Consider the following 27,695-nt stretch of genomic DNA (forward strand, 5'->3'; position numbering starts at 1 on the left):
GGCCCTAAGTACCACATCTACCCGTCTTTTAAATATCTCCAGGGATAGGGACTCAACCACTTCCCTGGGCAGCCTGTTCCAGTGCCTGACTACCCTTTTGGTGAAGAAATTTTTCTTAATATCCAACCTAAACCTCCCCTGGCGCAGCTTGAGGCCGTTTCCTCTTGTTCTATCACTCGTTACTAGGGAGAAGAGACCGACCCCCACCTTGCTACAACCTCCTTTCAGGTAGTTGTAGAGAGTGATAAGGTCTCCCTTCAGCTTCCTTTTCTCCAGACTAAACAACCCCAGCTCCCTCAGCCGCTCCTCGTATGACTTGTGCTCTAGACCCTTCACCAACTTCGTTGCCCTTCTTTGGACACGCTCCAGCATCTAAATGCACATTTTTGTTGTTTGCAGAATTGCTTTGGAATTTCTTGATTCAAAAGCTTTTAGCAAAGATTCACGTCACCTGAAAGGAGAACCTGCAGTGAAAAAACGACACCTGGAAATGCTGGGGTACCGGGTAGTTCAGGTGAGCAGTCAGCAATATTTTATGTCCTTTCTGAGTTGTATTGATAGTGCAGATTGATACCTTTTCCTTGCAACAGATTTAAAGTTTTAATAGTTAAAAGCACCTATTGGGTGACAGCAATTTTTGCATTTAGGGGGGAAATTCCAAGCTGTTCTCAAGATGATGTAAGGACTTCATAGAACTTGCACCTTTTCTGAAAGCGGCTACAGCAAAACTGAAGTCAAAAGGTCTCAGTCTTACTTTACTACAGGCAAACTAGCAATCTCAGTGTAGCCTGAGTAAAGGAGAAAAAGTGAAACAAGAGTTTCAGTTCAATTTACCAAAGATTTCTACACTAGAAAAAGATTGAACATGTCCTCTTTGAGTGACAGAGAGACAGCAGCGGCAGCTGCAAGATGGGGTATGGATGCTGTCTGTCTGCTGCAGTGATAGTGCTGTGACAGGGCAGAATAGTGGCCAGAGATAGTTCACAGCCAGCAGCATAGAAACATTTGGGTAATGGAGGCTCATGAATGCAGATTCTCCTGTATATATAATTACTCATCTACTCTAATTTTAGCTAAAATCCTTCTTTAAGCTTAAGTTTGGGTGGTTTTGTTTTTTTTTTTTAACAGGATAATCATCCTTTCTCATATTGCCCTGACAGGAAGTGTTATGCTACTGATACACCTTTCCAGTTTGATATATTAACATGACAAACTATAGTGACTTGGGATTTTTCTCTCGATTTGGGTTGCAAAAGGTGGGAGATGGTGTAATGGAGTTGTCATAGCCTGTATTGCGTGGGCATCTGCTTTACCCCTCTGCAACTGTGCTGCTTTTTGGAAGCAAACTGACTCTACTTACGTGAAGAAGAATCATACATTGAGAAATTAATCTTCTCAGTATTAGAATAAGCCTAGGTTTTAGAAGGATACAGGGGATAAAATATATTCAAGTGGAGAACAACAGATATCAGAGAGCCTTTTCTTTGCTGTAAGATGGTATGTGGCTTATACCAGCGTTAACACTCAGGTTGTACGATTCTGTTCTACAGATTCCTCACTTCGAATGGAATTCTATGGTTCTGTCAACAAAAGGTGAACAGCTAGAATATCTGAGAAAGCATCTGTATGGCATACAGTGATGTCAGACATGCAGTCGAAAGTACTTTTTATACAAACACTTTATGTACCATTAAAGTTCTTGTAATCCTGGAATACTTCATTTTAAAAATCTCTTTATCTGTGAGCCAGCTGGACCAAGGCTTGCCATGGGGCATCAGGTGTCAAGAGATTTAATCCTCAGTTTGTTAGGGATCGCAAAAGGCAGGTCACAATGGGCCACGATGATGTGATAAGGATGCTTAAAATCTCCCATTACCTGGAAGCTATTCTTTAAGTACATGAGTCTGTGACGGTTCTGCCATAAAACTACATTATCATCTCCTAAATAAATAGCGCAGAGGCTTAGCCAGACATAAAACTGTCCAAATAAAAAGTCGGAAATACTCTTGACTGTGAGAGAGGAGGCAGCAGATCTCCTGGAAACTATGTCTGTCCTCCAGCATGTGACAGAATGAGCAATAGGGATCAAACAGTATCTGTACTGTGAAACCAAGAAACTGAAATGCAGATTTACTAAGAATAGGACTGCTATTACAGCCATTCTGGTTCCGTCTTCCAGAACAGAGGAACTGTGGGTGACTGTCAGGGGAGGGTGTTGTGCAATGAGGAACCTCCAGCTGCTTCTCCTACCCTGTGATGTGGCATGTGCAGAAGCAGCGTGGCTTGAGCCTTCTGGAACACCTTCACAGGCTTAAGAGAGAGACTAGTTCTAGAGGTCTGGCAGCCACCCGGACCTTTGAAACACCTGTACTCCAGTTAAATGCAACTTGGAAGGGATACCTGAAAGATTTATACAAGATGAGGAGAAAACAGTGCTTCTGTGAGACACAGGCACTTAGTAGCAACTGGATAATTCATGAAATTTATTATTACGGCATTATGCATTGGACTAGCCCTTGCTAACAGAAATAAAACAAAATTAGACCAACCATGTAACCTGCCTGTTCTGTAAAGAAGACAGTGTACAAAAGAGCAAAATTAGGCTGCAAACTGAAACCAAGAATCAAGACCAAGAAAAATCTTCAGAGAGTGACAACCACCTTGGTTACTGGTGGTGACAAACATTGCTGGTTTATTTATCATGTTTCAAAACCATCTGCCAGTCACCAGGCTTCCTGTGATTGCGCTCAGCCAGGGTTTGTGTTAGGAGGCACGGGATACCGAGATGCAGAAGGAAAAAGTGGACTAGCCAGGAGGACGTTCATTGTAGAACAGTAACTGTAGAGTGGTCATACTTCTGCAAATCGGCCCGTTTTCGGAGGCAGCCATGTTGTGACTGCAGCCGCCATTACCTCATGACGACTGCTAGCTGTGCCCATCTCTGTCACACACACACTGTGTATATGTTTTCTTGCCTTTTTAGTAGAAGTAATAATTCTTTTTGCCACTTCCTTTGAAACCTGGCAGAGGTAAGCAACTGCATTTCTGAATTGACCATTATGCACCTGGCTGTCACTATTTTATTTTTTTTTACTACTCAGTAGTAGAAGAAAATATTTTCATTGACTGAATACAAATCAGGACACTAATGAAAAGCCAGGAAAAAGTGACAGAACGGATCCAAGCTGCAAGATGCTTTCCTCCTGAGGTACCCTCGTGTTTGTGGGATGACTGAAAAAACGAGTAGATGGCTGTGTGCTTATGGTGTCAAATGGACAAGGGCTCCGAGACGTAGAAGGCAAGTGCTTTGAGGAAATGTCATTGAAGGCACAGCACGTAGAAAGACTATACGCACGTTGTATTGTGTATAAAATGGAGAAAACAATCATAAATATAGGTTAGGATCTCAGAAGTTGGGCTACAAGTCAGAGGGCTGTTACGTGACCCTGCTTCTGTACAGATGGCCTTCATGTAGCAACCCTGGAGCGTAAGAAAGGTGGCAGTGGCTGTAGCTGAAGCGGTCAGTCATGGGTGGTCGTGTTTGAGCTGAACCCTGCTTCTGAGGTACCCGGCAGCCACTCTGTGCCAAGCCAGGTATCTTCGAGTTCTGTATGGATAAAGTTACAAGTATGTGCAATGGGAAGAGAATTAAAACTTGCTATGAGTTGATTCGGAAAGGGCATCTAAGAAAAGCAAAATATAAGAGTATTTCAGTAAAATCTGCTGCTTTTGATCCTTTGCAGTCATTCTTTCTAAATTAAATCAGTAAGTGTTAGAGCAGATGGGCTGGTGTAAACCAGTGATTTAACTGAAGCCAATGAAGAGATGCTAAGAACAGCTGAAGGTTTGGGCACTAACGGCAAAAACAGAAAAAGATGTCCCACAGATTAAGTACTGGTGTACAGTAGCATACCGAAATGAGCTATGTTGGCTGTGCCTTTGCCATATGTCTACCTCTGTCTCCTAGGAAGGCAATGCAAGGGGTCAATTTAGTCAGGTGTGGTGGGCTGCTTTTCCAGTTTTCTTGCTACATTAGATTTATGACATCCTTTAGATTTGAGACGCCCTCTTTATTCAATGGAGAAATCCTTTGAGGAGATAGATACTCTGTAAAAATGGTGGGCATGCTCTACTTTAAGAAAAGTGAGTGCTCTGTTTTGGGCAAAGGCTGTACTAAGAAATCTGTGTCCTGTCGATGCGATAATGCTGATGAGCTGATCGCTAAAAGAGACACCATCAAGTGATACTGTTGTAGTTTTAAAAACAAACTTTAATTGTTAAAAGTTTCAACATCAAAATGCATCAACGCTATTAGATAGAAAAGTCCTCTCTGCCAGAGGTACTTGGTGATGATCAACTCTTCTAGGACTTTTTCATGAATGCTTCTAATGGCCTCACATCTCTGAGAAAAACTTCCATTAAATATTTGCTTTGGAAATAAATATAAAAGCATAAAAAAAAGTGGAAAATCCTTGGTACCAGAAGCCTAAACATAGTAGGTGAAACAGTAGAGCTATTAACCTCGTGAACTTCTCTCTCTTTCCTCAAGTCTGGCTACTAGTACAGCTTTGGCTGAGATTGGCATTTCTTAGGCCATATAGTATTAGGCCACTTTTGTTTTCAATATGCCCTTCAATTCCAGGCTAAATTAGTTTTAGAAGGCTCTAATGAAAATATTTTCAAAATATGGCTGAAGAAGGCAGGATTTACATACATTGTTGAAGGGGGAAATCAGGCTGTACAAACAGCCAGTCAGAATAAAATTAGCAACCTACTAGTTGTATTTAACTTAATTCATGGGCATTGTTTGGAGGATAAGCCACCAATATCCTGGATTGTCTGAGTGTAAGGAAGTCTAACTAGCTTAATTGGCAATTTCAGAGAGTGAAAAATGGAGTTCTCTCTGAAATCTTCATTTATTCTAATCAACGTTAATTAGAATTCTTCAGGATTTTAAACATTGGCAAAAATTTAGTTGTTGTTGGTTAGCTAGTAAATATCTTAAGACTTGGACAGACAGATGAACTGTTTAACAGGTAGCAGTATAACTAGTATGCTGCTACAAAACTCTGTACAATTTGGGGACATTTTCATGCAACAAAACCAGAAGAGCCTATCGAAACTCCCTCACCATGTCACATTGTCCAGCATTTTGTTTACAGTTTGGATAACTTGAAGAGGTTTAAGCGTGTAGCCAGGCAGGAGGCTCCAGTAGCATATCGGATCTCTTTCAGTATGCCAATCCATTCCTTCTTTTCATCATCATACCTGCATTTAACAAAACAAGGTCAGAACATAGCTTCTTAAAATTTTAGTTTGATACTTCATCACACATGCATGAGGAGGAGGATAGTCCACATGTTGCAAACGCTTGTGGCATCCATGTGCTGAAGGATGCCACAAAAGGCTGCTTTTCTCCTCCGGAACAGAAAGGTGTTCTTGCACAGTTGTCCTTTTGCTGGTCCCTAAAGCTTGTTGCTGGCCTGTGTCACACTTTAATTACTCCTATAAAAGCTTTCTCCTTGTCTTAAGTATCCCTTCTGAATTCCTTCAGCTTCTTACATATAAAGCTGTTTTTTCTGGGAATCCTTCCTATCCTTCTGCCAGTTAAAACTCCTGAATTTACCTTAGCAATGGAAGAGTCACAGCAGAGATGTGATGTTTCATCACTGCTACCGTGATTTAGATTAAAAAAAAAAAAAATCTAGGAGATAGATAGGGATTTCTGATTCTCTTGGAACAATTACTCATTTGACTGTTAACACATGAATACTCTGTGTCTACAGGCTTTTCTCCGTAAGAATGTCATGAAACAGAGAATGTTTTTATGGTACAGTTACAAGGCTAAGCCCACCAAGAGATACGGCAACTTACTCTTTTAAAGAGGAAAAGAATCTGAAGATCATGCCTCAGACTGTTCACATTATTAGTAGGTGGCAGTAGTCGTTAGATCCAAGTCTCATGTTTATTTGTACTTTCTGACAAACGTTTCTATCTGTCAACAACGGCTTTACAACCTGTACTACGGTTCATTTCCACAGTTAAACAGAAAACTATTTTTACCCTCCGGTGTCTACAAACCTCGATTGTAGATATGGCTTTCCACCAGGAAAGCATGATTAAAATTAAACTTACTTCCATATGTCAGTGACTTCACTGGGTGCAAATTCTTTAGATTCAAGCTGAATCATTGCAAAGCCTCCAATAGCATACAAAGCTCCACTTAGGCTGACTAAACTGATGGAACTTCTCTCTTGGGGAAATTCAGGCATAATCTCCCACCTGAAGATGAAAAGAAAAAACGAAGTTAAACAAACGAGAAATATTCTAAACTGAATGTGCTAAAAAATACACCTCTGGCTGACGTAAATTCAGGTACGAAGGACCGCCTGAGCGAATGGTTTAGTAAAAGGAAAAAATTCTGAGATTTATCAGCAGTGAGTTTCAGTGTCTCCATCCCCACAGGGACTTCCTGCAAGGCTTAAGCGATGGAATTACATCAGGATGTAATCATCTCTTCCAAGAGACCACTTCTTACAGGTCACCTGGTCCCATCATCAGTAATACACTTTATACAGATGTACTGTTCTCCAGCTACTCTCATTTTTACCTATAGTTTCCAAAATGCATATTCATTTCAAGTGGCATTGACATCATAATTTGAGTTTAAAAAAAAAGTCACTGGAGCTCATTAGCATAATTTCACATTTTCTGCCAATTCATACCTATGAACATATAAAACATACAGATATCCCACTTCTGGATGATGACAACGTCAAAACGCATAGGCTAATTTGTCTCTCTCGCTTGTGTGACTTAACTGTTACAAAACAGTAAACCAAGACAAGAGCCTGCAGATTTTTCAGAGCACAAGCTGCACGTGGTTCTGAACAAAGGAAGAGAAGAACGTGCCAAACATCATGGTAACAAAATGATCTTTCTTTCTATAGAAGGTGTAAAGTCCAAAGTTCCCTCAGAGAACGACTTCTGGCATAATTCATATTCTGTATTGTTAAATTTTATAAGCAAGTCTCTTTGGGATAGCATGCATTTAAGTTAAAGCTTTTGTTGTGAGGTTGATGGCTGCAATGCCACCTGTCAGCGAAGACAGCACAGCCAAATGTGTTTCTATACAATAGAAGTGCTTATTAATAAAATAAAGGTGCATCCAGGACGACTTACAAGTTTGAGCTGTCATAATAAAGCTTTACTGATATTATTTTAAATGAAAGTTTGTAAATAAGATGATAGGAAGGAAAAGAAACAAAAAGCGAAATTAAGAGTAGAAAGACACAGATACAGAGGGTATAAACTCCTGGAAAATCATGAACATTTGAGGGATGCTGACTGCGAAAGATTCTGGCTGTGAGGAAGAAACTGGAAAGTATCTGGACCAAACTGAGCTAATTCCAGGTATGACTCACTCTCTTTTGTCATTACTTTTTCTTTATAGTATTTCAGAGCATGCACTTAAAATTGAAAGTCTTTCTGGAGTTTTCATATTAAATAAATAAGCAGAGTTATCTGCCTGTCACTAACTAGTGGTGAATGGTATTCGCTGTGACAAGGTAAGTGAACAGCAAGACGACACAAGGCCGCGTACCCGAAGGACATTCAGCCAGTCCTGTTCAGGCACCTGATTTCTCTTGCTGGGGTTTCATATTCAGTGCCAGTGCTGTTTCAACTAGATTGCGTGGCCCGTGCCCATCTCTCCCACTTCTCCCCTATTACGCCAGCACACCTGTCTATGTGGCTCTGTGGTCAACTAAATCGGGAAAGTAATCAGACTTTAAAAAAAAAACAACCTTAGAGGATGAGTTATTTTTGCTACATGAGCTCTTTGATCATGTCTGCAATGTAGCTATGCTAGCATAGAAAATGCATGTGGGGGCAGGAAAATGCCAGAGATACGGGCTCCTTAAGCTGCTGCTGCTGTTGTTGCTGAAGACGTGAATGTAGACCAAGTGCCTCAGTGGGAGTACAGGCACCAGAACACCCTCGTGACTCTTCTCTCAGAGCTCTTAAAAGCCTAGATGATAAAACACTTGCTTAAAAATAGCTTGAATATTGCACTCACTTATTGGTGGTTAGATCAAACGCTTCAACAGATGCTGTAAGGCCATCTTCAGTGACACCACCTGCAATGACAATCTTGCCCTTATGGATAGCTGTTCCAAACATCGAGCGAGCCACTTTCATTGGAGCCAGGTCTCTCCAGTCTCCTTTCTTGGGATTGTATACAAATAGTCTATTAGTGCATTTCCTGGGGAGGAAAAAGAAAACCTGTGATCATTTCGAGTGAAATTTTGGCTTGTTCCAAGTGAGACCTAGTTGAGGTGGATTGTGTGGGTTTATGTATAACACCTCTTTCCTCTCCATGAGATCTTTTCTTGTATCTAACCTGGGAATCTTTGCATGTCTACAAAGCACTAATCACATTCATAGAATTAAATCAAATGTTACATGCTGCTTACACAGGGCAGCAATTTCACTGTGCCTTACAGGAGAAAGACAACGTCCTTTCCCAGCGTATTCTATTCAGATGGGTTTGTGGAGGAATGTATGACTAAGGTTGTAAAAGAAAGATTATGCTGCTGTTTTGGCTGATTTGACAAGCTTGTATCTTAACTGTCCCCTATACAAACACTGAAAAATTACCACCATATGCTCAGTGTGAGTGAAAACTTTGATTTTCCTAATATTATACCCATTAAGGTATAACAGGCATCACAGGTCAGAAAATTTGAAAAACTGACACAGTAATTCCATGGCACCTAAGTATTTCTATCTGGAAGGAAATAATACTTTCAGTGAGGGTCCTTATAGCTAGCTATTGCTAATGTGTCTGCAATGCACGTAAAATTTGCCTTGGAAATAAGTACGGTCATTAAAATAACTAGTTGGGATTATAATTTATATGCAATTTTACCTTATCATGAAAAAGATATCCTATATACCATAATGTGTTGCCTCTGCCAAATTGTTAGCAGCCTTAATCCAGAGATGTAAAGAAGCGAAACCCTGATTTCGGAGAGTGAGGACATACAATCTATAACGGATCAACCAAATAATGTTATAAATTGTCATGAAAAGACTTAGAGACTCACTTATCATCAGTTTTTCCACCCAGACAATATATCAATCCATTGTTTGAGATAGTAGCATGGCCATATACTTTGATGGGTAGTTTTTTGATCTCACCCCATTTCATTGCCCTGGAACAAGAAGAATACCACCGTTAGGCTCTCTCAACTAACAATGGGCTATTTACAGGTCCTCAGTGGGCATAATTAAATTTTAAACATACACAGGATCATAGCACAACACTGAATCTAGAGACTCCTCAGTGCGAAGGTCCTTGCCTGCAATTACATAGATCTTGTTGTCTGACTCTCCCAGCCCGAAGAGACACCTGGCCGACGGCAGCGGAGGAAGGGCAACCCACTCACCAGCGATGCTATCCAGCTGAAAGAGCATCAGAACAGGAAGTGTTAGGAAAGGCAAACAGTAGAAATCCACACAACAAACACTGTTCCACAAAGTTAATCTAACTGCACTCAGTGTCTCTCAACAGCTCCTCTGCTTGCCTGAACAACTTACCCTTTCTTCAGTGCAGCTAATGAACGATGCCTTCTACCCACCCATGCTTCATAGTGCTGAGATCTAGCAGAGTCGATGCCACGCAGCTCTCTGCATCTGCTCACCCTCACACATCCTCACGGAGTTTCTTTGCCTTGTTATTAAGCTCTTCTTCCTTGTTTAAAGGTCCCTCACTCTCTGGGGTCTGTTGGAAAGAACAGGCTCCCTGCCTGAAGGGAGCAGACACTCCGGCCATTCCATACTTTTAGCCGGTTGTGCTCATCGCTACAATGAGAGATGCCAGACATCCTCACACCATTCCTCTTAATGATCAGCAAGTATTACGTGGCAAATGGCACAGACGTTTCTTCTGCAATCCCTAGAGCAAAAGAAGTGGTGTTTCATCACAAATAACCTCAAAAGTTCCTGAGATCTCTGAAGGCACAACAAATAAAGACTTCACTCTTAAGCAAAAAAGGCAGGCAGTGCAGCTCCACTGGCAATAATATTGATGTCATCCCTACTGACGTACTCCCACGGCTGTCTCAATTCACATTCAGTATGCTGAAAACACCTAAGGAGAAGCAGCAGGAGGAGGACAGAAGAAAAAAAAAAACAAACAAACAAAATAAAACAGTATTTTCTTAGAACTGTGCTGCTTAATTTTTATTCTGATCTGAGAACTTACTTACAGTTGAACCTGATTGCTGTCTAACATTCAAAAAGAGTATTTTCTCTCTTCTATTGCATATAAATTTGCTTCACGATGTACAGGAAGAGAGGGTAAAATGTGACTTTGCATGAGTGTAAAGCCATTTGACAGAAAGCACGAGAAACTTCAAAGTAATCAGATCTGGGTTTAGCGCAGTGACAGCCTTTTTCCAGAAGGATGTTCAACAGTCAAGGTCTCCGTGCTAAAATGCACCTCCCAAGTTTGACAGACCACCCCTACTGGACAGGAGGTTTTATTGCAAGAGTGACATTTAGTGCGTGGACATGGATTGCCCCAGCAGCTGGATCTGGGTGGTGTAATGAGGAGAAGATGTACCCATCACAGATCACAGCATGCTTGGTGACTCAGTCTTGAAGATGACCTATCTACTGATGATAGGGCATAAACTAGTCATGCATTTTTGAGCCAGTGGCAGCCTTGTTTTCTCCTGGATTGCTAGCTACCAAATAAAATGATAACAGGTGCTTCACTGGTGAAGTAAGTGAAAATCAGTTTGGCACCACATTAACATTTTAGAGGGAACAGCAGCCACATGGGTAACGCAGACAAGTATTTTAACTATGGGCAGCAGCAGCAGCAGCAAGCAAGCTTAAAGATGACAAGCGAGAGAGCAGGATTTCAGAAAACTGGATGTAGATGTATAAAGTAGGATTCTGGAAACTTCATCAGTTTTTAATATCAACCTTGAGGTTTAGTTTTTCAGAGGACCCTTTCTAGTAGCCTAAGACTTAGACTATTCAGTTCTGGATTATATACATGACGACATCAACGCAGTATTGCTATTAGAAGAATATTTCTGGAACAAGTTCTGCACTTCAGTGATAAGTGTCTTACACCTGCATAAGGAAATGAAACAGTGCTAATCCCTCTCTAGCAAACTAAGACCTCCCTCTCATAGATAGAACGAATGCCTGAAACCAACTCTTTCATTGTGTGTGAAATCACAATGAGCCATACTCCTATAAACATTTAATATTTGCATTTTTTAATATCTGAAGGCTTTAAAATTCTATCACTGCTTATCAATGTTTTATTTCATATCGAAACAGGCCTACTTTCACTCTTTTAGGCCAGTGTGCCTAAAGACAGGACACAGCCAGCAGCACATTGCATAATTCATCATGAGATAGCTTAAATATCCCCCAAAGCATATAGCCAGGCAGCTAAAAACACAACGGAATTAGTTTATGGTATAAGCATGCCACATTGTATTTTTGCTAAGTTTTCTGAAATATGTTGGGGAAGTTACAGTTTGTATTCATCAGCCTTATATTTATACAGATTTACAAAGATATAAAATTACGCTGTCGGTTGAAACATGGTATTTAGTGTACTGACATTGACAATTTGCCAAGAAAACAACTTTCTACCTCTAAATTATGTATTTTAGAATGTCTTTAGGTTTTCAAACGTAGATGTGACAAAAGGACTTCTGGAATTTTAGTGACAAAAGTGGCATTTAAAATATGCACATTACTGTTGTCATAAAAATATTTCAGACGCAAAAAAAGAAAGACATCTCATTACATCTAGAGGAGCTAAGCACTCAACTCATGGAAGTTAACAGAAATTCACAAAAGGTATTTTACAAAAATATTATTAGGCTTAAATTTAGGCATCCGTACCATGAAAAATCTGGGCCTTAAACAATGAAAGCCGGTGCCTAGATATTATATACTAATCCTTTTAATCTTTTCTGAGATCTCACCAGGGGTTTGATCTTGAAAGAGAAGATGCAAGTCCCTTGGTTTCGTTTATCTCTGAGACAGGAATAGCTCTCTATAGATACTTCTCTCCATCGACTGTACAGACAGACCAGCCAACTCGCTTGCATAGACTCGGAATACTTTTCAGTAACAACTCTTATAAGCACCTATTATTGCACCAACAATTATAAAGCTTATACCTGGAAGAAGTATGACTGGAAAGGCTGATCCTTGTTCTCCTCTTCCACATACAGTCCTCCAACAATGTAGACCTGATTTTGTTTGGTGACTATACTGGAATGATTTCTGGGAATCTGTTCTGCCAGGGCTGCTAGGTAGCATTCGTTTTCAAGAGGATCATAAGCTACTGCAGCAGTGTCATTAACCAGAAGAATTAGGTCTTTGACAAACATGCCATGTCTGGGAAGGTCATTTAGGTAGCCAGGCAGTAAATCTTCATCTCCTACATCGCCATTCACCTCCCCTTTGGTTGACTTTTCTGTACTTTTGCTAGAGTCAGGCAGTTTTCCAGCAAAAGCATCCTTAATAATCTTTACTTTTTTCTGAAGGTCTGAGTTGCCTTTAATTATATCATCCTTCTCCACATGTTCTTTGAAATATTTTTCTGGCATAAGACGAAAACGTATGCAGTCAAAAATTTCCCCCAGGCTCTTTACTCTGTTCTCCTTGTCTGTTCGGACCCATCTCATTACTGCTTCAAATACCAGTTCTTCCTTCTCTACATTTAAGCTGTCAGGTGAAATAACTGAGATAAGTTCATGCGGGGCAAGCTGCATGAAGTCCTCTTCTTTGCAGATCTGCACAAAATGATCTGAAACAAAATCACGGGCAGAAAACGCAAGTCGTGGGCAATCAAGCAGAACACCTAACCGAAGGATGGCCAGACAGTTACCAACAGCAAGCCTCTTCTGAAGATAGGAGACGCACACAGTGAATACAGAAGGGATCTGAAAGCGACTGGCCAAAGCAAAAATATCTTGCACGTTAGAATCATTAAGATCAATACTTGCTGAATAAAGGTATTTGACAATCATATCCAGGATGTTGGGGTCAACATTATCTAGAACTACCTCCTTCTTTTTCTCTTCATTTTGCTCGGATAAGAAATACTCACGAAAATAAGGGCTACATGCCGACAGAATCAATCTGTGGCAAGGCAGGCTTCTGTCACCGGCTTTCAGAGAGCAATCTATAAACTTTTTCTCTTCGAGGAGTTCCTTAAGGCCATCCTGAAGAAGGGTGGATTGGTAAAGTCTGAGCTCTTCAGTGAGTTCCCTTTGGGAATCCATTTCGCAAATACTTGGGAAAGGGGAGGGAGCAGAAAGCTTTAGCTGTTGTCTGCCCAAAGGTCGGTCTGTAAAAAAGGCAGACCAATGTGCTTTGCCTTGCCTGAAGCCTCTGGAACTTAATCTCGCGAGCTAAATATAGGTACATACTCTTACCGGTTGGAATTTAGGATGGATGGTTTGGAAAAAAAGAGTTGCTCTCACAGCTGTCAAAGAGTGAAAGAAGCAACTGTTGCTTTTAGTCACTACGGTCAGGTTTTACCATCATTCTCCACATTGAATCAATGAGATTACGTGCAGTGTAAGAAATTATTTGACATGAGTAAGGACGGTGGAATCTGACCCTCAGTGAGACAGCTATGAGCAAGATTGTAAAGATACATGTACCAAATATTCTGAAATAGAAATATTATTAATCGAGTTGTCAGCTGCACCTACTGTTCATTTTTTCAGAGTTGCTTAACACATCTCATTGCTGCAGTCATCAAGATATTCAAAAACTCCAGAACTTTGCATCAATTATCCGTGCTCTAAGATAATTTTTTTACATACCCATATCACATCTGCAATTTCTGCAGATATTGATAATAAACCTGAATAATGTACATTTTATGTCTAAACAGTAGGGTTTTTGAATTGGTTGTATTTATTTGTAAACAAAACCCTACTGTTTAGACATAAAATGTACATTATTCAGGTAAAGTTCTGCTTTCAAAAATAATTTAAAATAAAGTCTCCACCACCCCTTAATAAACACCATTCTTCATTTCAGATAATCTGTAAGCATTATCAATCCTTTTAAATTCGACTATACTAGAAATGGTGTTAACTGCTGTTAAACTAAACGGAAAACAAGACATAGGAAAGGTAGAACAGAGAACGAAAAACATGTAATCCACTATATTAACATTATTTAATGGATGTGTAATTTAAGAAAACTAAAAAAAAAAAATTAAAAAAAAAAATCAGAATTTAAACTAAGAAAGCCCCAAATCAGACAAGTAGCTTGAAAAGTGAATGAGAATTTAGAAAAATTACGCATGTGTGGAAGGTTTCACAATTTAGACTGGGAACATTTAGATTTTTATTAAAGGTGGTAATACAGATCCAAAACAAATTTGAAAATTTAAGTTCTTTCTTTAATGTACTTTGACAAAGGACTGTATTTTGCCCATATAGAGAACGCTTTTTACCCATATGGTAAAATGTTCTTTGAATGTAATGGAAACAGGAACAAAACACAACTATTTGAATGCAAGATCTACAATGAGGTATAACATCATCAAAGTTTATTGAAATCGTGACTGCTTTTCAACATAGGTAGTATTTCATTAAAATATATACCTTGAAAGATTTTCTACAAACACCACAATTATATTCACACCACAGTTACTTTACTATAACAGTCAGCTGCTAAAACAACAGCTGAGAGGAGAGCTCATTTGACTTTTTCCATTTATAGAAAATAGCGCAGAGTTCTTATCTCACTAGAAAACGTAACAGCTGCATCTTCCTTTAAACAATAAATGACTCATTTCTCTCTAACACATAACATCATAAAGGTCTAATGACTCAGACACAGAATCTATTTGTGTGTGCACTTTTTTCTAGATCATTCCCAAAAAAAGTCCTCTAGCAAAAAAAAACCCAAAAACCCAAACCAAAAAAGCCTTTGTGAGGATATCTGGATTACAGTTAAATACGTGGAATGATATGTGATAAACATTTAACAAGATTATGAGACATGAAAACTAATATTTGGAACAGTATTGCTTTTTGTCAAAATTATCAGTAACAGCACCGCTGCAGTGACACAGCCAATAGGCCTAGATGCAAAATGTTCTGCATATGATGATATTTCTATGTTGCACAACATTAAACAAGTTACGGAAATTTGATTTAGATATAATCATTATGGGAAAGTACATCACCGTGTATAAATACATGAATACTTTAAATTGAGCAATCAAACTATATACCGCGCACTGCCCTATCTCAAATGGCGGTCTCCATATACGTAGGGAGGGGAGGCTTCCTTTTCTGACACACTTCCAGGTAAAATGGCAAGCGGTGGCTGGTCCTGGCAGCCAATCACAGAGCAGTATGTAAACACATGGGTCATGAAGTTGTAAAAAAAAAAAAAAAAAAAAAAAAAAAAAAAAAAGTGGCTACCTGCCATAAAATGGTGGCTGAAACACCATGGTGGGCCCTGTGTTGTTAGGGGAGGGGGGCTCCTGCTCTGACGACCTCCTGGGGGAAGCAGGATGGGGTGGCTGATCCTGCCAATCACACGCCTGAAAAAACCTAGGGTACAAGTGTGTGAAAACCCGCAGCCAGCCAATCACAAAGCAGTATGAAAACGCAGGGTATGACCATTTTACATAATGGTGGCTGAAATAAAATGGCAGCTGCCATGCCTGTAGTGGGGAGGGACTTCCAGGTCCTTATAGCCTGACAGAGGTGAGGGACTTCTCAGAAGCTTACACCGTGTTACCAGAGGAAGGGCGGGGCTTGTGGAACACGTGACTGCCTGCAGGGGGCGGGGCTTCCAGCAGCAGCTGGGGCCCCACCCCTTCATATCTTAGATATTGGTTGTCCTCCCACTACTTACAGAAACAATGTAATAAATACAAAGCTTTTACACACACGAGGGTTTTGAATAATCTTTCCTTTATGACACAATACCTCCTGAGGGCATATTATCTAATATTTGCCTGCTCTTTAGCTTTGGCATGTTCTTTCTCTGCTATTCTGGTACTTCTAAATTATCTTCTACAGCTCTCACAAGCCCAGTAAGAACCGAGAGGCTTTCCCCGCTTAGGAAGCAAACGCGTGTGAATCTAAGTCAGGTCATTACTTCCCAGAGTCCCTGGAGTGTGAATCCATCCTTTAGCTTCTCTATTGCAAGTCCTAGTTCTTCTGAAAAAACAGGCTCCCCATCATGTTGCTTTTTGGAATGCAGGAGATATGAGAGAAAATAAAATAAAGCAGAAGGTACTTTTTAATTTTATTATCCCATTTTAGCAACATGAATTTGATAGTATGAAAAAAGATGTTCTTACCTTGTTTTCATCAGCAAAGTAAGCCTGCAAAAGAAAGAAAAAAAGAACTCGCAACCTTGGAAAAAAAACCCAACCAAACAAGTCTAAAAAAAAATCTGCTAATAATTCCTTGAGGTCAAAGCTATTTGGTAAGTTTTCTTCAACAAACCAGTCTCTGGTTTTTATTTTTGTTTTGTAAACAAGATCAGAGTTTTTTCTATGTTGAAATAATTTACAAAAGGATTCTAACGGGAGTTGGTGATTATGTTATTTTTTGTTAAATACCAATCTTTGAATTTTCCATCATAATAAACAAAGATTTTTAAACGGTCAAATTTTCATACTACATTTGTTATACACTGACAAATACTTTTTAGGGATTAAAATGTTAATATGAAGGCAAACTGGCAGCATCCTAGCATTTTCTGCCTCATGTGCAGCAGCATTTATTATTCAATTTCAAAAGCTAACTTAAAATGTATAAGTAATATCAAAATTCAGTTAACGTCATACTCAATCTAAGAAATTAACACAGAGTAACTGAACAATTAACCAAATTTTTGTACTCTCAGACAGAGATCTGGGAAAGAGATGCAATCTTTCCCGTTCTGTGTGTATGGAAATTAAGGTTCAAACTCTTCAGGAAATCAGATCTCTGAAAATATCCACAGCTCTACAAGTCTCTGAACCAGCAGGCTCTAGATCTTCATATTTACCAAAAAGAGCCTGATCTTGCTTCAGCTGCCCCTACGGACTGGCGAGGGGCAGCAAAGAAAGCGTTTTCCTGCTCAGCTGGATCTCAAGCTATGCAAGACTCTACAGAACAGCACTGCAATCATCAAGTGGTATGGAATGTTGGTGTGGAGCCACTCCTTGCATCCTGGACGATCTACGTTTCCTCTAACAACCACCTTCTAATCATTTACAGCTTCCAGTTTTTATTTTAGAATATGCAAAGCACAGTTATTTAATCCAGGTTATAAAGGCACCAACAGAGCAAACAGAATCTACCTTTAAGGAAAAAGCAGGTCTTCAACTATGTTCAAGACTGAATAAAAATGTGCAAAAATGAAAAGAAAAAAAGGCAAAAAGTGAGGAAAAAGGAGGGAAAGGAAGAGACAAGATCTTATCTGCATCAGCAAATGATAGCGAAAAAAAAGAAGGTGGAAATAAACTAGCACTGCTAATTTACCAGATTTCAGAGACGAATTAAGAAAACACGCCAATTGTCAATGTGTCAAGGCTAGCACTTGAAAACATGTGCAGTCTACCTGTGCAGTCAATCATGCAGTCAGGTGTTATTGGGTTGCACAGTACATTTGGAAATTCCTAGAAAGAAGGTCATCAAGCAATCTAATGCATTTAAAAGTAAATTTTCCTGAAACACTGGAAGACAGATACTAATACAGTTTTCTAAACTGGTATTCTCAGGAGTGCAAAGGTTGTCAGGAGTGACTCAAAATGATTGCTGCCTTTCTAAAAATCTTTCAAGTTTGAATCTTAGATGAATGTTGAGCATACAGATATCACCATCTATTAATCTGCTCCAAGAGAAGGAAGACTTGTTTTAATATAATGTATTTGATTATATTATACTGCTGGTTTTCAAGCCATTCCTGATCTTACTGTGTTGAGAAACTACATACAACTATTACTTTAAATATCTACTATTATTTATTTTGAATAATAGTTTGTTCTTAAGTTAAAATCCATATACAGAATAAATTCCTGTAGTAATCAGGATTTTGAATAAAAAGGCATGTAGGTGTGTTTTAAATACAGAAAGTTCAGTTGTAGTTTATCTTTAATAGAGGATTACAGCTGTACACTGCTTACATTTGAATAACCAAACAAGAATTATTTTAGTTTTTAGTTTTCTGTGGAGCAGCTTACCACAAAAGCATCTGTATGTTCATCAGATTCTATTTCCACATCATCTTGAACCTGCTCCACTGTTAGGTCTTCAAGAGGTTGAGGCTGCAAATTAAAACACTGAAGTAAGTAAACCCACATACCTAATATGTTTGATATATTTTTATTACTGCTGTTAACACAATATTGTATCTAATTTAAAATAACTGAGTGGAGTACCTTTTCTTCCATTTCATAATCCACTCCAAATATAGGGTTAGCTGAATAAACTCTGTGAAGTGAATTAATTTCTTTCACTGCCTCCTGTAGTTTTTCCACAGGGTCTATTTTAAAACCAAGTACATATCCTCCGCTCTATAGAACAGAGAAAAAAGAAGACATATATTTATTAGTGTTGCTTATTATTTAAACAACTTTTTCCCCTTGATAGGGATTTGCAGTTTAATGATAGCAAATTTCAGTCTGCTGATAAAATATTATCTGTATTTTGATATTATCTTATTTTCATTTTGCCACTTAAACTATGGGTGAAATAAAAACAATGACAGTGTTTCTCTATGAGGTAAATAAGCTTTCAACTGTTAGCCCATTATATAAATGGGGAACACTTCTTACACAGAAAACCAAAGGCAAACAAGGGTGGGAGAAATTCAGAAGTGATAGTAATGATTTATTCCTAGCTACTCAGCAAATGTTTAGTCTGTTAGATCTTGATGTTGTTATTAAAGAACCTTTCAGACAGAGTAAATAAAGTTAATTAGTTAATTGAACTTTAAAAAAAAAAATCACCATTAAAAGCATTTCTGATTAAGCCCAAATTGAAGAAAAACAATTTTGTCTCTTACAGCAAAACACATACACAAGTGAAAAAGATTAAAAATAGTGGTCTAAAGTACAGAAGTAATTAGATCCTGAAGATAATCTGTCAGAAGACACTGGTTTTAACAGTTATTTTACTTTATTTTAACTAGTCATGCTGGCGTATTGTTGCTTCGCTTAGAGAAACAATAACTCACAAGAGCCATATTGACCTTAACATACAGACCTTTTAAGTGGTGCAAAGAGGACTTTTTAAAAACTGTGTTCAAAAGGCCACACAGCAGCAACACTCTAAGTACCTTAAAAGTAGCCCTGTAACATTTCAAAATTAGAGAACTATTATATATAAAAATGTAACCAACGAAAAAAGGGTATTAAAGTTTCTTACCTGCTGAGAACTCTCTATCACAAGTGCCAAGCCAAACTTTGAGTCTCTTATTTTTATTGAACGCTAATGGTAAAGAGGTAAAAACTGTTTGTTAAAAATTTTGGAATTACTTGATAAAAATATGCTTTATCTATTTTTTTTTTTTTTTTAACACTGTAGTAATTACAATTACTCGTTCTGGAAGCTTGACTGCCAGCATTCCCTCCCATTTACCATTACAAATCTGAACCCCTGAACCTCAGGGAAAAGTGTTTTTTTATCAGAAGTGGTAACAGTGGTTAACAGTTCATTTCTGAACATCAGGTTCACAGATCATTAATCCCAGTGTATGTAGGTGGCATGAAGCATAATAGTAAATCGCTTGAAAATTGGAAATACAAGCCATTTTCAACATCTGTACCTGCCCATGAAAGCCCCCAGTTAATCTGGACAGAAAAAAAATAATCTATCCTGTGGTTGATGCTGGTAACACTAAATTCCTCCCTGACTGTGGGACATGAAATACTAATTTTGGTGAGCCGGGAGTTTTAACTGAAGACTGAACGTATGCCATTTCATTTTGAAAATGGCTGTTTTAAGATACTTACAATTTGTAGATGTGGTATGCTGACATTAAAGCTGTCGTTCATATTTGCATGCCAAACTATTCTCACATTAGTAATAAAAAACGTTCCCAAATTTCCCTATTAAAGAAAAGGTACGTTAGAACTGCTTTGAAGTATAGAGTCTTTTTTCCAAACATGATGATTACTGCTATCCATTTAAACACAGGCAGGATACAGCTTCATATTTAATTTGAGAAAAGCCTGATTCTTTCCCACCAAAACCAGTCAAAATGCTTCTACCGATTGCAAGGAAGCAAGATCCAGTCTTTACAGGATACAGCACCCAAGTGATGAAAATAGCTGGGAGTACCTATTACTGCAGCAAAGCAGGATCAAATCACAGCACAGCAGACCTCATGGGAGTACATGAAGCATCTGAGAGTGTTCTTAACTGTACAGATCTGGAATTGGTGTATAGCGTAAGTATAATGGCATGTGGGTTAAACTTAGGCAATTGTGGAGATGTGTGCCAAGGGAATGTAGAGCAAAGAACTTTTTAGCTCGTCAGGATGGATCCTATTTCCATTCTGGACTAAAATTGCACAGACAGAAATAACAGCTTCCATTTTGTTTCATGGCTCTGGGAAATACTTGCAATTAATGCCCTGTAAAATAATAGAAATGTTTTCTGTTTTTTCCTTAAAGTCTTTATTTTTCCATGTTTTAAGACACAGATTCCTGTTCCAATATTTCCAATTTTCAGTAACAGAAAGACAAAATAGAGAGACAAAATAAAAGACAATATAGTCTTATACTGTAGTCAAAGCTGCATGTAAACAGAGCACTTCAGCAGAGCACTTTGGAAACAACATGATTGTCTTTCAGGATGATACAGAGCTTTAGACTCATAAATATATCTTTTTAACAGGAACTGTATATCTAGTTCCTTGCATAGTAGCCAAGTCATGTAGACTTCAGGTTGCCAAAAAGAGACTTTGTTGTACTGAGCAGCAAATATATGGGATCAGCTTCTCCGCATGCATCAACTAATGAACTGAATTAAGGGTAATTCCTTTGAGGTTACAAAACTATAGTAGTACAACTGCTAGATGGAAGCTAAGACATTTTACCTTTGCTGTAGTCAACATAGTCTCATTTTTTACTATACCTGGTCACTTGATAAATTCCAAACTCCATTGATTTTATCATATATTTGTTCTTGTGGTAATAATCTCAGTTGTTTGTTTTGAATCAATGCACTTCTCAGCTTCAGATCACGATACATTTTAGAAGTTTCATAAGCTCTGCAAAAAATAAAAAATACACGTTACCATTTCAGTGTTTTTCTATTATCTTTACTGTTTGTTTTAGCACCAATATGAAATATTGTATATTTTCAACTTTTCTTATCACCATGTTGCACAAAAATGAAAGTACTATTAAAACTTCATCAACATACACCATTATATTTCAGCTTTCCTTAATGAAATTATCTTTAAACTTAAAGGGGTTTTTTGACATCTGTTTTCATCTTCTGTATTGTTCATGTGTATACTATTTCTTTCTTTTCCTTAAGATAGTCATGTCCCAGCCTCTATTGCAAAGCATAAATCTTCTGGGTCCCATGTTATACACAGTATGGACATCAGGAATCTCTTATTTTTCAGTGCCCGTTAAGTCACAAACATCCAATATACGTATGTCAGTATTCCATAGCTCTTAAATAGGAATCTATGGTAACGTACTATGCACACATTCATTCAGATGACTTATCTTTAAGTGGGAAACATCCACTGTTTTGTAGTCAATTAGAGTTTTGATCAGGATTTAACTCTTCATTTCCATTACATGGTCCAAAATTATGGTAATTATTAGAAACAGAAATTCTAGATAGAAAATGCACACTGAAATTAGCTCTTTTGTACTTTTATTTGTTCAGATAGTCTACACACACAAGGTGTATAAACTGTGATCAATGACTGATACTAATACACATTAATTTTCATTATGCACAGTTATCTGCTAGAATTTGTGATCATTCTCTCCCTTCCTTCCAGAGATTGTATTCTCCTCTTTTGGGAAAATTTTCTGAATGTTAAATATGGGCAGTTATATACTTGGTCCATCAGCAGTAGTAATCCCACATATTTGATTCATTGAATTTTGTAAATGAACAAACACTATTTGAAGTATGCTACCTGTGTACAGCAATAACAGAAGTGAAGAGTCTGGGACTTCCAGGGACAACATTGGTAAATATGAACTCAAACCGTGTATTGTTACATTTAGTCAATATATACAGAGCTTCTGTCTGCCCTCGTAATTTCTGTAAGGAAAAAATGAAATTTAACATTTTGACAATATAGTAGCTTGACTGTGCAGGCAATAAATAAGTCTTGACAGATTTTCTAAATTCTTGTTCTCAATAGTATATCTGAAGGTATAATCCTGATCCTACCACTGATTTACTGTTGTCTTCAACTGAACTCAGTTTTTTTTGAGAAACTAGCAGTTCCATCAACAGTAGAACTAATGAAGCCTGCCTGCTATACATTTGCAATACCATGACCGAAACAGTATTTTTGGCTTTGTTACTACGTGGCTGCCCAGGGAACCCACATAATCTCCCTGCTAGTTCTCTGCTGCAAGACAAATGCTTTCACAGTTGCATGCAATTCAGGCCACGCATTTGAGAGCTTTCTTGCAGGAAATTAGTGCCTCTCTAGACCTTTGTTATATTTAGACACAATGAGCTAACATGTGCTTCACTTACCTTGAGGGCAGAAGAATCACCAAACAGTCTGATTACATGAGTTTTACTGCCTTAGGAAACTGACTAAAACCACACTCCTATAGAAATGTAAAACTCCCTCAACTTTTAAAACTAAACTTCCACTACTATTCTATTGCTGTTCTTGCAAGTAAACTTTCAGATTATTGTTGATATAGTGCAATAAGTATAAACAATGAATTACAGCTTCTTTTATTATTTTAAAAAGTATTTTTTGAAACTTACTGAGTTGGCAGTTCTCGTAGTTATATTTATAATGCAGTTGTAACCAACAGCTAAACGTTAGGGGAGGAAAAAAAAAAGAATAGTTTTGAGAACAGGAAAAAACAATAGTCAAAATCACAAAGTTCAATATTGAACTTTGTAGCACACCTTTGGATGCTATTTGTAAGAATTACATGTTGTGATTAATGGTCTGGGCCCTCATCATAAAATCAAAGACTAAGCTGGAAAGGACCTTAGAAGGTTGTCTGGTCCAATGCTTTTCTCAAAGCAGGACCAACTCCATCTGGCTGCTCAGGGTACTGTCCAATTGAATTTTGAATATTTCCAAAGAAGGAGATTCCACAACCACTCTGGGAACCTGTTCCACTATTTGACTGCCATCATTGTGAACATTTTTCTCCTAATGTATAATCAGAATTTCCCTTGTTTCAGCGTTTGACTGTTGCCTCTAGAAGGTCTGTTTCATCATGATGTTGCCAGTAAATTTTACCCTTATAAATAAAACTTTCTACATTGATATAATACTTTGTAGAAGAAAAGCTAAGGAGATGACAAAGGAAAAAAAAGCAGCAAAATGGAAAGTATAAGTGGAGAAGAAACAAAAAGAAGAAGAGGAAAAAACAGTTATAAATTTCACTTTGCCTCTTCTACAGTAGTGCTCTGATACAAAACAAAAACAGAAACAATCCCAGCTGTTCTTCCTAAAACAAATGGATGCACTAAAATGGTGCTGGGCTAAATCTCCATGTCAATGACAATCCTGCTACCGATACCAATAGTAGCACAGCCAGGTTCCAAAAAAAAAAAAAAAAAAAAAAAAAAAAATCAGTGGAGAACTAGAATTTGCTTTGGGAAGATTCTGCTTCTCCAAAAGCTCAGATGTGGCAGCAGTTATGCAGATAAGAATATTCAGTCTTTATGGAATTAATACTTATGAAAATACCAGAGAAAGACTATTTCCTACGTTGTTTATGAGAAATTTTATAAAACTAAAAGAAACAGCAATGGTCAAAAATGGTATCCAATAAAATATTATTTTTTGCCTCTGTATTCCCTTAGTGGAAGAAATAATGCATTATCTTGAAAGCTAGAGAGTATTTTAAACTCTAAAAGCCATAGGTTATACTTCCTTGAGCTTCTATAGGGCTGAATTACTCCCTAAGGTTTTTTGTGATCTCCTCTGAAAAGGTCTATTCTAAAACTTAAATACACAAGCAAACATTTTTTTAAATTTTATAAATAAATATGAAAGTAGCAGTGTGTGTGTACACACTTGTATGAGTGTGCATGTATGAGACAGCAAATGCAGAAGAGCAAGCAGGCAGAGGGCATAAGTTTATATACATTAGGAACTGAATACAGATTTTCAATATTGACTGGCTATTGGGAACTGAGCACTGGAAATAATATGGGTACAAAGTAAGTGCATCCTGCTGCTGCTTCAGCAAATTAAATTAAATATGAGCAGACCTGCTAGCTACTCACACAGTTAAAATTAGAAGCTTATTCAGGGTTTACAATAGTAAATTTGGAAAGGCAGGTACTTGTGGGGAATAAAAACTGTAGAACAACACAGAATGTGAATAAAGAGGTGTCAACAACAAGTAAAGCAAGGTGTGAAGAAACTAAAGCTTTTGTTTCTTTCTAGAAAAATGAATGAATCCCACATAGCCCAAATGAAAAATATGTCTGAAGTACTCTTCAACTTCTGTTCTGAGAAATTAACATTGAATATTAATATTTTGCTATGAATTATTATAACAGTTTCTATACTACAAATAGATTCATTAGTAACAGTTTATTTCAGACTTTACAGAGCAACAAAACTATACTTTACTATTCTGTACTGCAATCAATACTATTGTGAAAGAATAGCATGCCACCACAAAGGAAATATAAAGTTTGCAGTTGTTTAACAGGAGATGGTACTTACAGAGATTGACTCTGGGCAATGACAGTGAGCGCCAAATAATCCGCAAATTTGTCACAAGCAGTCTACCTGGAAATAATAAGTGTAGATATTTTCAATCTGAACAACTTCCGTTCAATTAAATGTTCCATTCTGTGGTACATATTTACCTCTAGTTTTGAAACACCAGAATATTCCTTCTCCTTGAGAGGAAAAAGAAGAAAAGCACAGGACACCCCAGCAGAAAAATCACTACACACTTTTGGGGTTTTTTTTGCATGCTAGGAGAGAAAATCCAGCAAGGAACAAATGAAACAACCTCTAATATATACCAGCATTCCTCAAAAACAAACCAAGAACAGTTACTGATTTCACATCCACCTGCCTATGGTAAAAATGCGGAGACACAATCAGTGCAGAACTGCTCTGGGGAGGAGAAGGGGAAGGCAGTGAGTTAACTATCACAGCTGTCTTCAGAATAACCTCACCCCTTTATGTCACATGCAAATTTCTTCGATTCTGTACCCTGTACAGCAGTACATCCAGCCCCAGGAAGGGTCATCTCAGCATGCTGGCAGCTTCATGCCCTTGCACACTATATATATATACTCCTTACTGATTCAGTTTAAACCAGGTTAGGAAAAACTAAGCATTAAACAGGATTACAGCAAAAGATCACCACAGTGTTTATAAATGGATTATTCTTACAAGGCTTCAAATTCTAAACAAATTCTGAGACAATATTATTACCTTCCTATAACTTTGAACAAGAGATCCTATTTGAAAATACTCCAAGTATCTGACTCCAAGGGAGATCTGTGAAATAGGCAGGATCTATTTTCTGCAACAGACCATTGATACTGAGTTCAATGGAAAACAGACACGGCTTTCATGAACCTACACAGGTTAAATATTAGAACAGTTACAATTTCCCTGAGTATGCAGTTACCTCTGTCTCCATTGTTTCCTTTGGTATCTTCAACAGACTCTAAGCAGTCTATAAGGACCTCTCCAGGTCTCATTTTCATTTGTCTAAAAGAAAATAAAGGAAGAAAAAAATTACCTATTGAAAAATAGATTACATTTATCCTCCAAAAGAAGTCCATTTCTATTTCCCCACTTCGCTTTCCTTTCTCCTTTTTTTGCTTAGTGCATCATACAATGAAAATTCCACATATGCACATGTACACACAAATCAACATTATATACCTGAAATTGCTATCGCTACATGTAGCATATGAAAAATATTAATACCTTTATTATTAAATTATAACAGTAAATAAAGAATTATGTAACGAGTGTGATCAAGCAAACTATACCCCCAAATAGCAAGAAAGTGTGTGAAAATGGGAGGGAAAAGCACCAAAGTTGCATTCACATCATTTTTAATGGATAGAGTATGTTGCCTCTTGCTGTACTTTTAGGTCATAAGGAGTAGAGCCAGGCTCAGGAAAGAATAGATGCCAGGAAAGGAAATATCAGATGTATACCGTAATGTCAAATGCTCTGCTAAATTTTCCACAAAGGGTGTGGTTTGGTGGGGTTTTTTTGGTTTTTTTATTTTGCTTGATTTAACTGGTCTAACCACTTAATTACATAACAGCTGCTGCAGTGTGAAATTTTGCTGTATTTTAATTGTATTGTGTAAAGCAAACAAAACTCTTTGGTGTATTGGCATGACAGAAGCAAAATGCGTCATCAGGAGGGGAATTCCATGAGATACTACTGGAGATCAGGATTAAGACACTAGGTATGGATTCAACAATACAACACCAGAAGAGCACAAAAGATATTAGGCAGGAGGTAGCAAGAATAGTAACATTAGCATTAAAGAAAATACGGAAGCAGGCTCTGTCTACATGACAATTCTACAAGAAAATAAGACAGAACTCCTTAAACATCCAAGATACAATTTCATGTTTCTAAAATTACTGCAGGCAGCATGTCTGAGGGACAAGGGGTGTTCTCAGTAGCGTCAACTAAACAGGAGGGAGATCAGCGTGACAGTACACTTTCAGCCTCTACCCCCAAAATCATCACCAACCAGCTGCTAACTTGTAGCCCCACATTACAAAAGCTATGCAAGGTTTTGCCAGAGACACCAGAGCAGAAGTTTTATGTCTCAGACAAGGCTGACAGCTCATCAGAGGTCAAGGCCCACAGGAGCGGGGAAGCACTGCCTCCACGAGGATGTAGGTGACAACCCTTCAGCTCTGGCCCCTCAGAGGCTGCACAGCCACTGCTCGTGCCCGTGAGCCCAGGCTGCTAACATCGCGGCAGGGACACCGACTCCTTCTTACCAGTCACTGGTACCGTCCCCTCAGACACACACCTTAAGTTTGTTTTTACTTCTCAGCGCCACGTATTTTTTTTTTTTCCTTTTCTTTTATAGATTGGAACGGTTACTAGACTCCACCTACCAAAAACTCCCCAGCCAGCCCGCCTGGGTGCCAACGGCCACACAAGCCCTTCCCGCCCTGCCAGGAAAACACGCTCCCCCCCCGCTGCCGCCACACTGGTACGGCTCCCAGCATGCACCGCGCCTCTAATGGCGGCCGCGCTCAGCCTACTGAGAGACAGCGCTCAGCCTACTGGCAGACCCCGGACGGGTCCGAAAGCCCTGCTGTAAGGGGAGGGCAGGGCAAAGGCACTCACTGCGGGGAGATGTCGAAGCGGACATCTCTGTCCTCCCACAGCACGTCCAGCACCGCGCTCATGGCTGCCGGCCGCGGCGCAGGGCAGCGCTCCCTCCGGCGAGGCAGCGCGCCGCCGTGGCAACG

General features: G+C 38.5%; 3 protein-coding genes and 1 long non-coding RNA gene across 14 annotated transcripts in view; 2 read left to right on the forward strand and 2 right to left on the reverse strand.

The window, feature by feature from the left end:
• The window catches only part of FASTKD1 (FASTK mitochondrial RNA regulator 1), a 22,734-nt gene extending 16,605 nt beyond the window's left edge, over positions 1-6,129 (forward strand). For 4 of the 11 annotated variants that reach the window (XM_087731784.1, XM_087731783.1, XM_087731792.1 and 1 more), the window contains 2 exons: positions 400-514; positions 1,551-3,080. In XM_087731784.1, the coding sequence (XP_087587910.1) occupies positions 400-514; positions 1,551-1,640 (205 nt within the window). In that variant the 3' untranslated portion in view covers positions 1,641-3,080. Of the gene's footprint in view, positions 1-399; positions 515-1,128; positions 1,505-1,550; positions 3,082-3,101; positions 4,118-5,786 lie in introns of those variants that run through there. The other 7 variants (XM_087731791.1, XM_087731790.1, XR_015698783.1 and 4 more) reach the window with 6 other exon arrangements.
• Positions 4,250-13,744, reverse strand: KLHL41 (kelch like family member 41). The gene is made up of 6 exons (XM_009462031.2): positions 12,219-13,744; positions 9,308-9,465; positions 9,108-9,215; positions 8,078-8,263; positions 6,136-6,282; positions 4,250-5,268 (listed from the first exon to the last, which is right to left on the reverse strand). The coding sequence occupies exons 1-6, from the start codon at positions 13,326-13,328 to the stop codon at positions 5,157-5,159; spliced, it is 1,821 nt and encodes a 606-aa protein (XP_009460306.1). The 5' UTR covers positions 13,329-13,744; the 3' UTR covers positions 4,250-5,156.
• LOC148052355 (uncharacterized) lies at positions 6,290-10,229 on the forward strand. The gene is made up of 2 exons (XR_015698785.1): positions 6,290-7,413; positions 9,766-10,229. It is a non-coding gene; the product is annotated as an uncharacterized LOC148052355 (long non-coding RNA).
• Positions 13,745-14,132: 388 nt separating the features above from the next.
• On the reverse strand, positions 14,133-27,694 carry BBS5 (Bardet-Biedl syndrome 5). The gene is made up of 12 exons (XM_009462030.2): positions 27,571-27,694; positions 25,865-25,947; positions 24,940-25,005; positions 23,007-23,056; positions 22,189-22,316; positions 21,159-21,294; positions 20,033-20,128; positions 19,446-19,508; positions 18,458-18,592; positions 18,260-18,343; positions 16,388-16,411; positions 14,133-16,272 (listed from the first exon to the last, which is right to left on the reverse strand). The coding sequence occupies exons 1-12, from the start codon at positions 27,630-27,632 to the stop codon at positions 16,171-16,173; spliced, it is 1,029 nt and encodes a 342-aa protein (XP_009460305.1). The 5' UTR covers positions 27,633-27,694; the 3' UTR covers positions 14,133-16,170.
• Between the last annotated feature and the right edge of the window lies 1 nt (position 27,695).

Source organism: Nipponia nippon, unplaced genomic scaffold, assembly GCF_047370975.1.
Source record: "Nipponia nippon isolate SJK-2023a ecotype South Korea unplaced genomic scaffold, ASM4737097v1 scaffold_5, whole genome shotgun sequence".
In the NCBI taxonomy this organism is placed as follows: Eukaryota; Metazoa; Chordata; class Aves; order Pelecaniformes; family Threskiornithidae; genus Nipponia; species Nipponia nippon.

Coding starts and splice junctions, on each gene's coding strand:
- KLHL41 (XM_009462031.2), bottom strand. CDS start 13,328: ATGGATTCCCAAAGGGAACTCACTGAAGAGCTCAGACTTTACCAATCC. Junction 6,283..8,077: donor TTTGATCTAACCACCAATAA/GTGAGTGCAATA, acceptor TTTCATCTTCAG/GTGGGAGATTATGCCTGAAT. Junction 5,269..6,135: donor GAAGTCACTGACATATGGAA/GTAAGTTTAATT, acceptor TGTTAAATGCAG/GTATGATGATGAAAAGAAGG.
- BBS5 (XM_009462030.2), bottom strand. CDS start 27,632: ATGAGCGCGGTGCTGGACGTGCTGTGGGAGGACAGAGATGTCCGCTTC. Junction 23,057..24,939: donor ATTGCCCAGAGTCAATCTCT/GTAAGTACCATC, acceptor CCTAACGTTTAG/CTGTTGGTTACAACTGCATT. Junction 19,509..20,032: donor GCATACCACATCTACAAATT/GTAAGTATCTTA, acceptor CTTTACCATTAG/CGTTCAATAAAAATAAGAGA.